The sequence below is a fragment of the Pinus tabuliformis genome, chromosome X (genome assembly GCF_031772625.1).
Source record: "Pinus tabuliformis cultivar Carrire ecotype Pingquan chromosome X, CPIR1, whole genome shotgun sequence".
NCBI lineage: Eukaryota > Viridiplantae > Streptophyta > Pinopsida > Pinales > Pinaceae > Pinus > Pinus tabuliformis.
This window is the reverse complement of record NC_142308.1, coordinates 1,605,119,709-1,605,135,905: the sequence shown is the minus strand read 5'-3', so window position 1 is coordinate 1,605,135,905 and position 16,197 is coordinate 1,605,119,709. Positions and strand designations below refer to the sequence as shown.

The 16,197-nt window shown below is 40.4% G+C and overlaps 1 protein-coding gene across 1 annotated transcript in view; it reads left to right on the top strand.

The window, feature by feature from the left end:
• NIC1 (nicotinamidase 1) overlaps positions 1–16,197 on the top strand; it is a 150,396-nt gene that overhangs the window by 52,527 nt on the left and 81,672 nt on the right. Inside the window, exons 3-4 of the mRNA XM_089446939.1 lie at positions 12,936–13,069; positions 13,569–13,754. Coding sequence (XP_089303065.1) covers positions 12,936–13,069; positions 13,569–13,754 — 320 coding nt within the window. The remainder of the gene's footprint in view (positions 1–12,935; positions 13,070–13,568; positions 13,755–16,197) is intronic.

Here is a 16,197-nt window from a genome sequence, read left to right as displayed (position 1 = left end):
ACATTATTGAAGACCGAACATAGTTACATTTTCCAACACCTTTGCCGAACACGAACCTTCCCATCAATGAATGTCACCTTGAAACCTTTATCTTCCATGCATAAATAGAAGCCAAGTTCTTTTTCAGATCAGGTACATATAACACTTCTTGTAAGTGGAGGGTTTGACCTTGATTTAAGTGAAGGGTAACAATCCCAATTCCTTTCACGGGATAAGTGGCATTATCCCCAAGTATAATATCCATATTTGTCTTCTTTTCAACCAAGTTTGAGAGAGCTTCTTTGTACCCAGTGAAGTGCCTTGAGGCACCACTATTAATCAACCAATGGTCCAATGTATCTGGAGGAGAGACAGTAGAGAGGACAAAAATAAGATAAAATTCTTTTTGCTCTACGACAGTAACTTCTTCATACCTGGAGTTTCTCAACTTCTTGGGAGGAAAACCATTTCCGTTTCGAGCAGTGAGTGCATTCCTTTTTCCTTTGTTGTTGAACTTATTGTTCCTTTGATTGCCATTGCCCTTGAAGTTGTTGTTATTGTTGTTATCATCTCTTAGAGTATCCTTCTTGTGAGGACACTCTCTAGCGAAGTGGCCAAACCTATTACAATTGAAGCATCTTCCTTTTCTTCCTTCTTTGAATCCCGACTTGAACCCTTGTCCTTGATTCCTTGGACTAGCATTGTTCCTTCTCTTAGAATGAGCGAAGAAGGTAGTAGGATTGTTTCCATTTGAGGGCTTGTCTCTTTCCATCATCCTTATTTCTTCTTGAGTGCATTTGGCCAATAATTCATCAAATCCTAGAATCCTGTGATTATTGAGGATGGTAGTATTAAACACATCACAGTCTCTTGTAAGGCCTCCAAGTGCAATAAGAGAGAGCTCTCTGTCACCAGTGACTTCACTAATAGATAGGAGATCATTCTTGACCTTGGTAATCCTCATGAAGTAGGATTTGATGGATTCTCCTCTATCCATCTTGATATCTTTCAACTTGTTCTTGAGAAAGAGAATTTGATTTGCATTATTTACTTTGAATATCCCAACCAACTTTTCATACATGTCCCTAGATGTTTCCAAATCAGAAATATAAGCAATCAAAGGCTTATGAATAGAATCAACAATAATCTTCTTAGATTTAACCTCACCTTTCTTGTACTTCGTTTTTGTAGTAGCGGATGCATTTGAAGGAGGCTCTGCTATTCTTCCTTCGACATAATCCATGGCATCATTTTCTTCTAATGTCAAATCCAAAGTCATCTTCCATGCATGATAGTCAGATTTGTCCTTAAGCTTGTTCTTGGATTTGAAGAAAGATGTAGTCGTCATTGGGACTAGTTCCAAGTCCTTCTCCAACAACTTCCCTTAATGATTGCTTTGCTTCACTCTTGCTTGGGCTTTGTCTTCACCTAAGCTCTGATTCCATGTTAATTTTAGATAACAATGGCTTGTTCTATGCTTTAGCACAATTTACTTCAATGTTCCTTATCAGCCTAATGACAATTTCCAATTATCTTCAGTAGTAATCACATTAACTTATACACATTGACTGTAAATGCAGACAGGACATAAACAAGACAAGAGGACACAAGATGTGGCAGATGCTAGGGACAAACCCCAATGTCGGGAAACCCTTTGATCAAATCTTCTCATAATTATTCAATAGTTCATCAGAGAGGGAGAGAGTACAAATATTAGAAATACAAGCTCAAAACAGTTCTACTAAATCAACAGTCAAATCAACAGTCAATGCGGCCCTAACCAGAAAGTCAACGGTGGTCAAAGTTGCCCTAAAACATCCTCCAAGCAGCTTGGTCAACAACAAAAGAATGCGGCCTGCCAAGGGAGTCAAAGTCAACCCAAAGCCTGCTCGGTCAACACAGTCAAAGTCTACTGTAATTCTTCGGTCAAACCAAAAAGTCAATGCAACAATCAACTAAGTCAAACAGTTTCCAATCACCTCGAAATCCATGCTAAAGAATGTGGTTTGCAGAGATTGAAATTCTGCCCACAAAACAGAAGTCGACATTGGTCAAATACTCCAAGTCAACGATGGTCAACACATGCCCTAATCCCTAAAATTTTCGGCCTCCAAAACTAGTCTAGAAATTTGCCTTCTTCCACATGTGCGAAGAAGGAGAGAGGGCCTCCAAGTTGTATGAACCAATCAAGAGAGGATAGAGATTAAGATGTGATGAGATGAGTGATGTCCAAATGAGAGAAGGGTCACTTCTATTTATACACTTCGTTGAGGGTGAGGGGACACATCCATCGGGCTTCTTGAGCCTACATTTGATTGAGGCCAACCTTGACAATTTGTCCATGAGAAAGAATAAATTCAAAATTCCATTTCTGCTTGTTAGAATGAGATGATATTTATATCAAAATGGTACCTCTTGAAAAGAGGAATCCAATGCAATAATCATTTCCATCATGTGAGCTGTCCTAAGGTGGAAGTTGGCCCTAGTTTCCAATTTTAATAGTTGTCCTTGATGGCAATCTACTTGATGAGTTGTCTTTTGATGACAACCTACTTAATGAAGATGACAACGAGATGTGTCTTCATATGACAAAGGAATATCAGTTCAGAGACAAAGGAATGATAAAGATGAAGTTTGAAGAAGTATACGCTGGTTCTGTGAAGCAAAGCCGCGTACATACGTGGGTATGAGGAAGAAAAGGCGTGTACAATTTCCGCATCATGGTATTCTAAATACCAAGGGATTTTACCATAGTATTGACCCATGGTATTGAACCCAACAACGAATATTTGATCCCATCAAAGAATACCATCAACAATAGTGTGGTTTTGACCTGTGGTATTGGACAAGGGCTAAGCTATATAAGGAGATGAAGATCAAAGCATTTGTGTGTGCAAATGATGAATATTTCATGAATAATTAGATTTGAAGCAAGTGTGCATGTAATGGGCTATTAATGAATTGTTTGATTTGAAACTAAGTATGCACCTTGGAATTTGATGATGGATCAGATCGAATAGATCTGAAATGACTTTATCAATTGAGATGTAAGATTTATGTCTGACACATGTTTTATTATGCATGCAGAGATATGGGTTTTGTTCTGAAGATTTGATATGCAACAAAGCTATAAGTCAGTAACTGCAGATTTGTACGCGGGTTTTATAACTTGAAAGGCGCATACATACGCGAGTTTAATGCTGGTAAGTCGCATATCTATTCCGATCTGTACGTGGGTTTGATTCCTGAAAAGCGCGTATACACGCGGAAGTGTTTTGTAGAAACTGCGTATATAAGGTAGGGTTTTGCTGAATAAGATGTCTGATCAGTCTAATCAGTGTTCCTGTGTTTCTTCTGTCTGTCAATGAAGTCTTACTTGATGATCTGAGTTTAACAATAATGATTAAAGTTGAATTGATTGATTGAAGAATGATGATGTTGCTAGCTATATATGTGATTGAAGATCTGTGATGGTTCTGTGATTATTTCAGAATGATTCAGTGGTTCAGGGTTTAACTTAGTGTGTGTTTCAGAATGACAGTGATTCAGTTTCAGGGTTCAATGTTTTGAGATCTGTATGCGGGTATGCTTCAAGGAAGTTGCGTATACACGAGGGTTTGCTATTGTAAAGTAGCACATATATTCTGACATTTTATTGATCAAGGTTTTCAGTTGGTTCAGTAAGTTGATGCAATGTTTGTGTTCAATATTGGTATTCTAGTTACAGTGATCTAACTGCTTTGGCTGTTTGAGAATAAGTTGATTTATTTGGGTCTCAGTTGGTTCAGTGATTGGTTGATTCAATTGTTTCAATGATTGAATGATTTGTTGCAGTGATCAGTTGCAGTTTTGATATTTGGTATTGGGCTTAAATGATGGTAGTGGGTCCAGTCTGAAAATTTCATGAAAAGTGGCCTACAATCAGGTGGATACAGTGTGAAAATTTATGAAACGTGGTCCACGGAGGTGTTGAGGGTTGGAGCCTTCAGTGAGGGAGTAGAAGTTTCCTTCCAGTGGTAGCTGGTAAATCAGATCAGGGGGTAGGAGCGCATGTATTTTGACATTTTATTGATCAAGGTTTTCAGTTGGTTCAGTAAGTTGATGCAGTGTTTGCGTTCAGTATTGGTATTTTGGTTACAATGATCTAACTGCTTTCGCTGTTTGAGAATAAGTTGATTGATGTGGGTCTTAGTTGGTTCAGTGATTGGTTGATTTAGTTGGCTCAATGATTGAATGATTTGTTGCAGTGATCAGTTGCAGTTTTGATATTTGGTATTGGGCTTAAATGATGGTAGTGGGTCCAGTCTGAAAATTTCATGAAAAGTGGCCTGCAATCAGGTGGATACAGTGTGAAAATTTATGAAACGTGATCCACAGAGGTGTTGAAGGTTGGAGCCTTCAGTGAGGGAGTCAAAGTTTCCTTCCAGTGGTAGTTCGTAAATCAAATCAGGGGGTAGGCGCTCCCTTCTGGTGGGTGCTGGTAAACGAGATTAGGGGGTAGGAGCTCCCTTCCGGTGGGTGTCGGTAAACGAGATCAGGGGGTTGGAGCTCCATTCTAGTGGGTGCTCGTGGGAGTTGGAGAACGAGAGAAGGTTGTAGCCTTCTGCAGGTGGGTGCCTGCGTGCTGGTATGAGTCTGCGCCAATACAAGATTGTAAGAAGTTTTTCTTAATAATAAAAGAAGACAGAGACGACATCAACGGTGGTTTTTTCCCACATTGGGTTTCCACCTAAAAATCATGGTGTTCATATGTGTTGCTTATGTGTGATGCTTTATTTTGTTCTTACTACACATGGTTACTGTATATCTAATGCTGATGAAGTACTAACATACTAGTTCAAGATAAAATTGATTAAAAACTAAGTTGACTGGATATACGCTAGTTGTTTGCATTAAAGTCGCGTACATACGCAGGTTTCTTTCAGTAAAGTTGCATACAAAAATATGAGTAAGAAAAGAAAAGTTTAAGTGAGTTTTAAATACTGATTCACCCCCCCCTTCAGTATTTTTCCCAACAATTGGTATCAGAGCAGGTCCTTTGGAAGAAGCTTGATCGCTTGAAGGAAGATTCATCAAGATGAGCAATCAAGAGGGGACAACATCTATCAGGCCACCATTGTTCAACGGAACCAATCTAGTTTTCTGGAAGGTAAGAACAAGAGCTTACTTACAGTCACTTGGAGATTTATGAGGAATCGTTGAAGGAGACTATCAATGTCCATCCTCCATTCCCACAGATGAAGCAAAAAAGAAGAAATATGAGACCAATGCAAAGGTTGTCAATGCTTTGTTAGGAAGCTTGACATAATTAGAATTTATCAAAGTCATGCAGTTGAATACGGCAAAGGCTATATGGGACAAGATCATCCAAAGCTATGAAGGTGACACCAAGGTAAAAAGTGTCAAACTTCAATATGAAACTCTTAGAATGCACAATGATGAAAGTATCACAAGTTTCTTTCTTAGGGTAGATGAGATCACTTGGAAAATACACCAGAGTCACTTGGAGAATTCAATTTTCTAGAGTAGCAACACTTAGTTGCCGGAGAGTTTGAGCTTCAGTGAGGAAGCAGAGACAGTGAGGGGCAGAGATAGTGATCTGGAGGAAGTTTTCCAGATCTGGAGAGGCAACAACAAGGAGTTTGAGACAAAGACGACATCAACAGTGGTTTTCTCCCACATTGGGTTTCCACCTAAAAATCATGGTGTTCATATGCGCTGCTTATGTGTGATGCTTTATTCTGTTTTTACTGCACATGGTTACTTTATATCTAATGCTGATGAAGTACTAACATACTAGTTCAAGATAATTGATTAAAAACTAAGTTGACTGGATATACGCTAATCGTTTGCATTAAAGTCGCGTACATACGCTGGTTTCTTTTAGTAAAGTCGCGTATAGAAATATGAGTAAGAAAAGAAAAGTTTAAGTGAGTTTTAAACACAGATTCACACCAAGGTAAAAAGTGGCAAACTTCAACCTCTTAGAATTCAATATGAAACTCTCAGAATGCACAATGATGAAAGTATCACAAGTTTCTTTCTTAGGGTAGATGAGATCACTTGGAGAATACACCAGAGTCACTTGGAGAATTCGATTTTCCGAAGTAGCAACAATCAGTTGCCGGAGAGTTCGAGCTTCAGTGAGGAAGCAAAGATAGTGAGGGGCAGAGACAATGATTCGGAGGAAGTTTTCCAGATCCGGAGAGGCAACAACAAGGAGGCCAAGTTATTCCCAGTGAAGCAACGTAGAGGACTATGCAGTTGCTTCTTAAAAGCAATTCAATTTGGTTGGAGGAAAAATCGATTCAACTTCCAGAGGGCTAGAGAATCAGTTTCCTCAACAGAGACAGGCATAACGACTTCATCAGAGGCAGTTTCGGGTTTAGGAGTCCAAGGGTCTACGTAAGCACTGCGCAGAGGCTGACGCAGAAGCATTGCGTAGAGGCTGACATAGAGGGTCCAAGAGGAAGAATTTTCTGAAGGGAAGTTGCGCTGGGGTTGTTTGTGGAAGAAGGGAAATTCCCTTAAATAATTTTGGCTAGATTTTCTTACTGTTTGGATTGCTAGTTGGGCATCCATAGATTGTACTCAAATTTCGTTGCTGCATAATAATAAAACCCTCAGCTGCTGGACCTATTTTCCCAAGTTGGGTTTTTTCGGGGACATTTGTCCAAAAATAACGGTGTCATATTTTTATGTGTGTGCTCTATATTTCTCTCAATTTCTAGCACTATTTTCTTCCGCAGTTTATTTGTGATATCACAGTGTGAATTATTTGGTATTTTCCGTAGCAAACTACAAATAAATTGTTAAATAAATTAACAATTAGGAAAATAATTTCTAGTTGCTGTGATAGATTGAAATTTTCACAATAATCTCAAGTTGAGACTCCAATGACCAAGATTAAAACTTAATCGATCGCTGAGATCATCTCCAAGTTGACCCGTGTGAGTTTCTAGAGAATTCTCATCTTTCTCAATTAATTCCTAAGTTGACTTAGGAAAAATTTAAATGATGGTCAATTAATTTAATTGAGCTATCTCTAGGTCGAATTTCCAGAAAACGATTTCTGGGTTTTGGAGAACTCTTGTGTTTTAGCCTCTTCACAAAGTTTTGGGACTAGAACACCATCCAATGCTACAAAAACTAACAAAAATGCCCTAGGTTGACCCATCAATCCATGGTTGTGTGTGAAATGGTGGTCATGGAGTGGAGAGAGACTTCAAGGAAGATGCAATAGACATGAGACTAGCTAATGGGGGTCCAACATTTAGAGTGTAACGATGTAAGGAGGGAGCAATCGTGGTGACATGAGTTACCCCTTTCCTCGACCTCCTTTTTCCACCCATTTGGTACACATTTTACTTTAATGATTTGTTTTTATTTGGTGTATAGCTTAGGAGCGCAAGCTTGCTTATGCTTTAACAATACCCCTTTAAAGTGTATAGTTTCTCTCATTGGTTCCTTTATTTAGATGAAGCATTAAATGCTTGAGGCGTTAGGTGATGGCTATTGACGAGGGTAGAATTCATGCTAGGCGTTTGCCCACGCACTAAATATGTCCCAACCATCTTTTGCATTTTACATTTTCTTTGATTGCGGCTTTATATGCATTCATCGTTCTTTTAGTTGCATCAACCTATGGGGCCAAGTTTTTGGGTCTTGACTCAATGATGTGGATATAGGGTGCCAATCCCAATGACCAATGACTATCAACCCAAATGATGGAGATGAATAACAATGAAGCATGGAAAGTGGTAAGTACGAATTACCATGGACATGCTATATCAATCAATACCTCCCCAGTAATGCCCTTCTTTAAACTCTAAGGCCTTAGAGGAGATCCCACTGGACTAGAATCAAAGACTAATCTCCGAAGTGAAGTGTGGAAACAAGGATACAATCAAGACTGGTCAATCATCCAATTTGCCCCATGATCCATATTAATATGCTCATAACATAAAGCAAATGATTACTAGAATGGCTAAAGTACTTGTAGAGAGATGAACCACCTTCCCTCAAGAAGTATGACAGATGGGTGAGAGCATTGACCAGAGCAATATGTGGAGAACTATTGCATAATGGTATTTGCAGGCTATCATATGATTGCTGGCTGGTGTTGATTTGGGGTAGCATCGGGTGTGCCCTAGCCATGAAAATTGGTGGAGACGCTAAAGCACATGAGATCTCCAAGACCCAGAAATGGTTTGGGGAAATTCTGCCAGGTGAAGGAGATATTAAAATAATTAATATTTTTAATGGGTTCCTAAGTCCAAACTTAGGAAAATAAAAATATTAATGGGTATTAATATAAAACTAGAAGGTTCTAAATGACATAGATCAAGCCAAATCTAAGTTGAGCCGTTGATTAGAGATTTAATCTCGGCCATTGAAGACTCAACAGAAAAAGTATAAGAGGAGGCTTGAGGGTCAGTTGGAGAAACACTAGAGTGATTAGTCAATTTGATTTTCTAGAGCAGGGTTTGCTAAGAGAAATCAAACCAGTGATTAGAGTTACAGCGAGGGGTAGTGAGTACGAGGCAGAGAGGTAGACACAGAGCCAGAGGGAGCCACGTAGAGGCCAACAGTGACTGCAGAGGCCAAAAGAGCTTGTGTCATCCACGAAGATGATGCAAAAGTGATGCAGAGGGCCAGAGAGGCTGCGCAGAGCCTCAAAGGGCTGACACAAAGGGTTTCAGGTTGACGCAGAGGCCAGGAGGGTTGACGTAGTGCTTCAGATTGTGCTGGAGGGGGAATATCTGCTTCTGAAGGGAGGTATTGTTGCGAGATTTTTTTTTTTTAATTGTTATCTCTGTTGGGTTAGCCAGTTTGGCACCTAGTTGTACTCAGAAAAGTTGCATAATAATAAAACCCTCAGAACTGCTGCACCGGTTTTCCCAAGTTGGGTTTTTCCGAGGATGATTGTCCAAAAATAACGGTGTCCCTTGCGTGTTTGTCTATTTCTTTCAGCTGTTGATCTGTAGATGGTTGGGACTGTATTGTGTTTATTTCAGTGTTTATCTGGTTAAATAACTTGTTAGTAATTAAAAAAGTAGGCGAAAGAAACTAGAGAATACAGATAAATTTCTAACGGGTAATACTTTGAAATTTCAACATGGTATCAAAGCGTTGCAGATCACAAGAGAGCTGAAGGCACCAGCTGAATCAGAGAATTTGCAGCAGAAACAGCTGTCCCGAGTGACAAAAGCTGTTCCTAAGCAAAAAGTAGCAGAGAAGGGTTGACGCAGAGGGCCTGCGTCATTAGTTCGAGCCAGAGAGAGGTTAACACAGAGGCAGAAGAAGGTAGAAGAGGCTCACGAAGAGCCACACAGAGACCAGGAGGGTTGACGCAGTTGGCCAAGGGAGCAAATCAGCCTTCTCGGGATTGCGCAAAGCCTAGAGGCTCAGTTCTTCAGTTGCTGGGGCATAGGAAGTTGTGGGCAGATTGCGGGGAGTGAAGCTGGTGGGGTGCTGTTGCTATCGAGACATAACAGTACCTAACGGGGCAAAACCAAGGTAGAGGGAGTCGCTACCTAGGCGGATTTCTAGCCAAGAAATCCAGATCAATGTTGCAGGTGCATAGGAGATCAGAGAGGTACGATTCGATGGTTGGCAGGAGGATTTCCAGGAGGGAAATCGAGACTCAAAGGGAGTCTAGTAGAGAACTTCCAGAGGGAAGTAGAGACTCAGAGGAGTCGAAAAGAAGACTGAGGGATCAGGACAGGCTGGACGGGGCATCCAACTTTGTCATCTGGAAGGCTAGGATCCTGTCTGTTCTAGATAAACATCGCATCAAGGCCTTCACCTTTAGAACCGTGGCTATCCCAGTTGACCCAGCTGATAACGAAAAGTATGAGGATGCGATGGCCAAGGCGAAATGCATAATCCTTGATGGGGTCAAGGATCATGTGGTCTAGCATATTGTTGAAGGAGACGACAAAGGAATTGTGGGATACCTTGAAGACATTGTATCAAGTTACTTCCATGCAGAGGAAGATGCTACTGGAGAATCAACTGCAATTGTACCAGATGCAGAAGGGGGAGCATATAGATCACTTCCTCGACAGGTTGCGGGAGATCTGGGACCAATTGACTTCCATAGGGGCCACGCCAAATCAAGAATTAATGGTGAGGACCGCCCTGAACGCAGTCTCCGAGGAGTGGGAGACATTCGTCCAAAGCATTTTGGGCAGAGCGAATCTTCCAGATTGGGAAGAATTGTGGGCAGCTTTTTGCCAAGAAGAGATCAGATTGCTGACCAAGATGGGAAGTAGCAGCAAAGGAGCTCGGGTCAAGAAAGAAGAGGAAGAGGATGCAGCTCCGACATCTGCGGGGGAGAAGGGGAAGAGGAAGAAAAAGGACCTCTCCAAGATAAAGTGCTTTAACTATGGGGAAATGGGCCATTATGCAAACTAGTGTCCAAGGAAGAAGAATAAGGGAGAGGCGTTTGACTCCAAGGTGGCGCCAACAAAGGCGGAAAAGGAGGTAGAGGATGATGACTGATTATGCCATGAGTGCTCATGTACCTCTAGTGAAGAGGTGGGGAGACATCGAGTTGTAGTCAGGAAGACTACTGGCGATGAGGGGCAGGATCCTTGAGGTACCCAAACTCTTGGATCATACCTAGCTACGGGAGCCCCGAAGTGACAGTAGCAGGATGGCGGATGTTGATAGAAGCGGATGAAGCAGGCAGAGAGTGCTAGAGTGCAACAGTCCCAGGCAGCGCAGAGAGGGTTGTAGCAGTGCAAGAGGCACAAAGGAGGTTGCAGCAGTGCAGGATGGCACAAAGAGGTTTGCAGCAGTGCGAGAGGCACAAAGTTGTTGCGGTAGCGCAGAGGCAACAGAGGGAGCACATGATAGCAACAGAGAGAGCTTCAACATTAGGAGGGTTTCTAGCCTGACAAGAATGTCAGTAGTTGGGTGGATCAGTTACTTATTTTTCAGTCACTGAGTTGCAATGTAGGAGTAGCAGTGGTAGTGCTATGGGCAGCATGATGCAACATGATGAGAGAGAACTGCAGTGCAGATGCAGTGTTGGGAGAAAGGACCAACAACAACATGAATGCAGAGGGAGTTGCCGTACGGATGTAGTAGTGGCAGTGGCAGAGCCATGGGCAACAATACAGGATGCAGCAGTGCAGAGGATGTTGGGTGGGGAGGCCTAGCATCAACACAAGGTATCGGTGCCGTATAATTAGGGTGATGCTCAGTGTTGGAGTATTACTAGAGCACATTCCTCGCTAAGAGGGAGAGTTGATTTGCGGTAGCATCAGATGTGCTCTAGCCATGAAAATTGGTGGAGAGGTTAAAGCACATGAGATCTCCAAGACCCATAAATGGTTTGGGGAAATTCTGCCTGGTGAAGGAGACATTAAAATAATTAATATTTTTAATGGGTTCCTAAGTCCAAACTTAGGAAAATAAAAATATTAATATAAAACTAGGTTAGAAGGTTCTAAATGGCATGGATCAAGCCAAATCTAATCTTAGCCGTTGATTAGAGATTTAATCTCGGCCGTTGAAGACTCAACAGAAAAAGTATAAGAGGAGGCTTGAGGGTCATTTGGAGAAACACCAGAGTGATCAGTCAGTTCGATTTTCTAGAGCAGGGTTTTCTAAGAGAAATTGAACTAGTGATCAGAGTTGTAGTGAGGTGCAGTGAGTACGAGGCAAAGAGGCAGAGATAGTGCCAGAAGACCAACGCAGAGGCAGAGAGGCAGACACAGAGCCAAAGGGAGCCACGCAGAGGCCAACAGTGATTGCGTAGAGGCCAAAAGGGTTTGCGTCATCCACGCAGAGGCTGCAGAAGTGACGCAGAGGGCCAGAGAGGCTGCATAGAGCCTCACAGGGCTGACGCAGAGGGTTTTAGGCTAACGCAGAGGGTTTCAGGTTGATGTAGAGGGTTTCAGGCTGACGCAGTGCTTCAGATTGTGCCGGAGAGGGTTTCGTGGGGTAGACTTTTAGAATATCTGCTTTCAAAGAGAGGTATTACTGCCAGAATTTTTTTATCTCTGTCGGGTGAGCCAGTTTGGCACCTAGTTGTACTCAGAAAAGCTGCATAATAATAAAACCCTCAGAACTGCTGCAACGGTTTTCCCAAGTTGGGTTTTTCCGGGGACGATTGTCCAAAAATAACGGTGCCCCTTGTGTGTTTGTCTATTTCTTTCAGCTGTTGATACGTAGATGGTTGAGACTGTATTGTGTTTATTTCAGTGTTTATATGGTTAAATAACTTGTTAGTAATTAAACAAGTAGGCGAAATAAACTAGAGAATACAGATAAATTCCTAACGGATAATACTTAGAAATTTTAATAGCTGGTTGGCTAAGAAATGAGGAAAACATTTTTCTCCTATAGGTTACCCAGTTTTGGTGGGTAACAGGGACTAAAAGGATCTGCCATGACATACACCATAGGGGATCTACCAACAAGCCAACACTTGTAAATCAAGTCATCCCTCAAGGCCACATACATAGAAATCATCACACTTTGGGCTCATCAACATGATCACATCTTGTGAAAAAATGTATGGCACATAGCAGAGTATCGAATTGTAACACTAGTATTTGGTGATTTTCAACAATAATAGATACTTGGCTTAGTAGTCCCTTCTTGCATATGTGATGGAGCTACTTTTATGGCTTTTCCAATATGTTGGTAATTGGCACATTTTTCCAAATTTGATATCTCTTGTTTCAATTATTTGCATGTCTTGGAGGCCATTTTCTCTAAGCTTTTATGAATATTGTAATACAAGAGATCATCATCAAATGCATCATTTTTTATTGAAATTGCAACAGGTTTATTATACACCACTGCAATAATACAGGCACAACTTCATTAATTAGTCAGTTATGTTTGGAGATCCAATGGATCTGCTTGTTTAGTTCTGTGAATGCATTCATTTCATAATTCAAGTAATTTCATCTGAGTTCTTATTTTATCTTTGACAGCTCTTGAGTGGTTGGAGAAAGATCCACATGCAACTATTCAGCGTAAAGATTGCATCAATGGCTTCATTGGATGTATACAAAAGGATGGCTCAAATTCATTTATTAATTGGGTGCAAGCCAATGGAATTCATGTGGTTGGTTTCAGGACCTTAATATCTTAGTACTCACTCACATCAAAATCTGGATTACAGTTCATTGTTACATGACAGGCTGATTTTTTTATCATATGTTTTCTTTTGTTCTTGATTGTTTGCAAAAAACTAGTTAACAGTATCAGTCTTGTGATTGAATACTCTTTTTTTGTTATTTTTTGTGGAAATGGTAATATATGGGAGGTTGGACAAGACAGATTAAGCATAGGTTAATGATTTAATTTAATTTCCACAGCAATAATGCTTGGAATAATTTAATAACTTGGAATGATGCCGAAATGGTAATAGATGATGTTCCCTATGACATTTTATCATCTAATTGAAAATGTGTGGTTTTGAAAGAAAAAAATTATGGTGGTATATGAATTCTGACATATTCTTAATTTCTTCTCTTATTTATAATTTCATAAATCTTTTCAGTTATTCATCATATAAACAACATCTATTTCCTTATTTCATGTAATGACATTTGAGGCTGCAGGTTTTGGTAGTGGGCATATGCACCGACGTTTGTGTTCTAGACTTTGTTGTGACTGTTTTGTCAGCAAGGAACCATGGTCTGATTCCCTGTTTGGAAGAAGTTGTGGTGTACTCTGAAGGATGTGCGACTTATGATCTTCCTGTCAATGTTGCTAAAAACATACCTGAGGCGTTTCCTCATCCACAGGTAAAGCTACCTACTTTTTAAAGATCGTTGTCATCTCTTATCTGCATATTAAGTCTGTCAGAAGAAAGGGCAATAATGCCTAGAGAAAAGACCATGCACAAATTAAGACAATGAGTGTTCTGTTAAATCTTTGAAATGAAAAAGAGGGGAACCCAGTAGAGGAATTTGATTGTGCTACACTAGCGTAGATCCATCTTAACCTCAGATCTATTAAGTGCCAAGAAGAATTAAAAAGCTCAAGGTGTGCTTAATATATCCTTCATTAAGATGGATCTATACTGGTTTTTTATTTTATTGAGCTGACCTTAATACATGCATAAACTATTTTTGTAATTTTTTGCTGAAAAAAATCTCTATCCTTTTTGTTTGATAAAAGCTAAAAGGTGCGTTTCATATAGATGCCTGTGAGGCATAAAACCACAGTATCAATATAATCTGCCAGTACATATTTCCTGCCATCACCTAAACTGATGATCGCACTAGTGAAAACACTAAAAGCTATAATGTTTCCCGTGGTCTGACCCTCAGAGCTTTAAAAACTGCAAAAATTAGAAATCATTCATTAGCATATACCTATATATAACTCTTACATAAAATTGGAAAAAGAATAAAACAGGTGCTGGAAAACTGTCCTTGGAGGATAATATTGAGATTCACCTTTTATGGATCTGACCATCTTAACAGTGCCTTCTCGAAGATCAACAGCCTTATAGGATAGATTGTCTGCAGTCAGGTTGTATTTCTCATGTTATGCTCAAAGGATATCTGCTGGAAAATTGTAGTCAGATCTTTTGGCCCCCCCCCCGAATATATGTTCCCTCAACTTTAGATTTCTGCCTTAGACTGCACCTTTCATCAAGGAAGTGACCAGTGTTGCTCCCTAAATCCACATCTGGGTTAACATGGAGAAAATCTTTAACTCCACTTGATGTGGCCTTGGGGGCAAGTTTCGAGTTGAGCAACTGTCAGTCAAACCTCAACTCCATCTACGCCAATTCCCAGCAAAGCCAGTGTTAGTTTTTGTAAAATCGGATGGTGTTCTAGTCTCGAAACTTTGTGGAGAGGCTAAAACATAGGAGTTCTCCAAAACCTAGAAATCATTTCTAGAAATTCCACCTAGAGATGACTCAATTAAATTAATTGACCATAAATAAAAATTTCTTAGGTCTAACTTAGGAAAAATGGTTAATTAATAACAATTAATTGAGAAAGGTGAGAATTCTCTAGAAAATCACAGTTTGATTTGGAGATGATCTCAACCATTGATTAAGTTTTAATCATGGCCGTTGGAGTCCCAACTGGAGATTATAAGAGGAGATCGATGGGTAGATGGAGAACACACAAGTGCTGATACTCAGTTGCCTAGGCAATTTGAATACCTAGTTGCAGGAGTGATTCAACAGTGGAGATCAAGCCAGGGGGTGAGTAGTAGGTGGTAGGAGAGGTCAATAGTGATCCGAAGGAAGTTTTCCATTTTCGAAGAGTTAGAAAGAGGAGCCTGAAATTTTCTCTAGGAAGTAACGTAGGGACTCCGCAGTTGCTTCAGTAGAGAAATTCGATTTCGCTGAAGGGGAGGACGTTTTCAGTTTCGGATGTTGAGAAGATTTTCTAGAAGGTCAGAGAAGCATTTTCCCAGTCAGCAGCAAGCAAGATGGCTATATTGGCAATAGTTCTAGGCCAAGCATGATAGTGTCTGCGCTAGGGTGACGCAGAGTAGGAGGATCACTTGCTTTTCAGAGGTAGTCAAGTGCGGGATTGTTCGGAGAGAGGGTAAAGTCCCTTAGTATATTTTTGCCAGTGTTTCTCTCGGGTAGAATTGCCAGTTTGGCGAAATTTCTATTGTACTTAGAATTTCTGTTATGAATAATAATATAAACCCTCAACTGCTGCAACTGGTTTTCCCACATTGGGCTTTTTCAGGGACTTTTGTCCAAAAATAACGATGTTAATTTTATGTGTGCTAGCATTTCTCAGTTTTCAGTGCTTTTATTTTCCACAGTATTTTATTTGTGAAGATTGCTGTGTGATTAATTCCTTGTTTCCGTAGCAATAAACTGCATAATTAATTTTACAGTTAGAAGAATTAATTCCAGATGTTGCAATAGAAATTTCGTAGAAATTTTCACGTGGTATCAGAGCATCTTTGACGGATGGGAAGCTCAGAAGCGGAAGAGGAAAATTTTGCTGTTCAGAGGGAGCAGTAGGCCGAAATTTTCAGGGGCTGCACAGTGCCTAGCCAGGCAGTGTGAATTGGTGGGTAAGGGTTTGATTTCAAGTTGCATGTGGCAGGAATATTTGACTTGTCCAGAATAGTGATTTTAGTAAGTAGGTGGAGCAACAACTTAGTATTTTCACTGAGCAAATTCCTTGTTTGGGCATAGAGGGTTTTGCAGCAATCTGCTAGAGCAGAATCAGTGCTGGGTGGAAGATAAAGTGCACACAC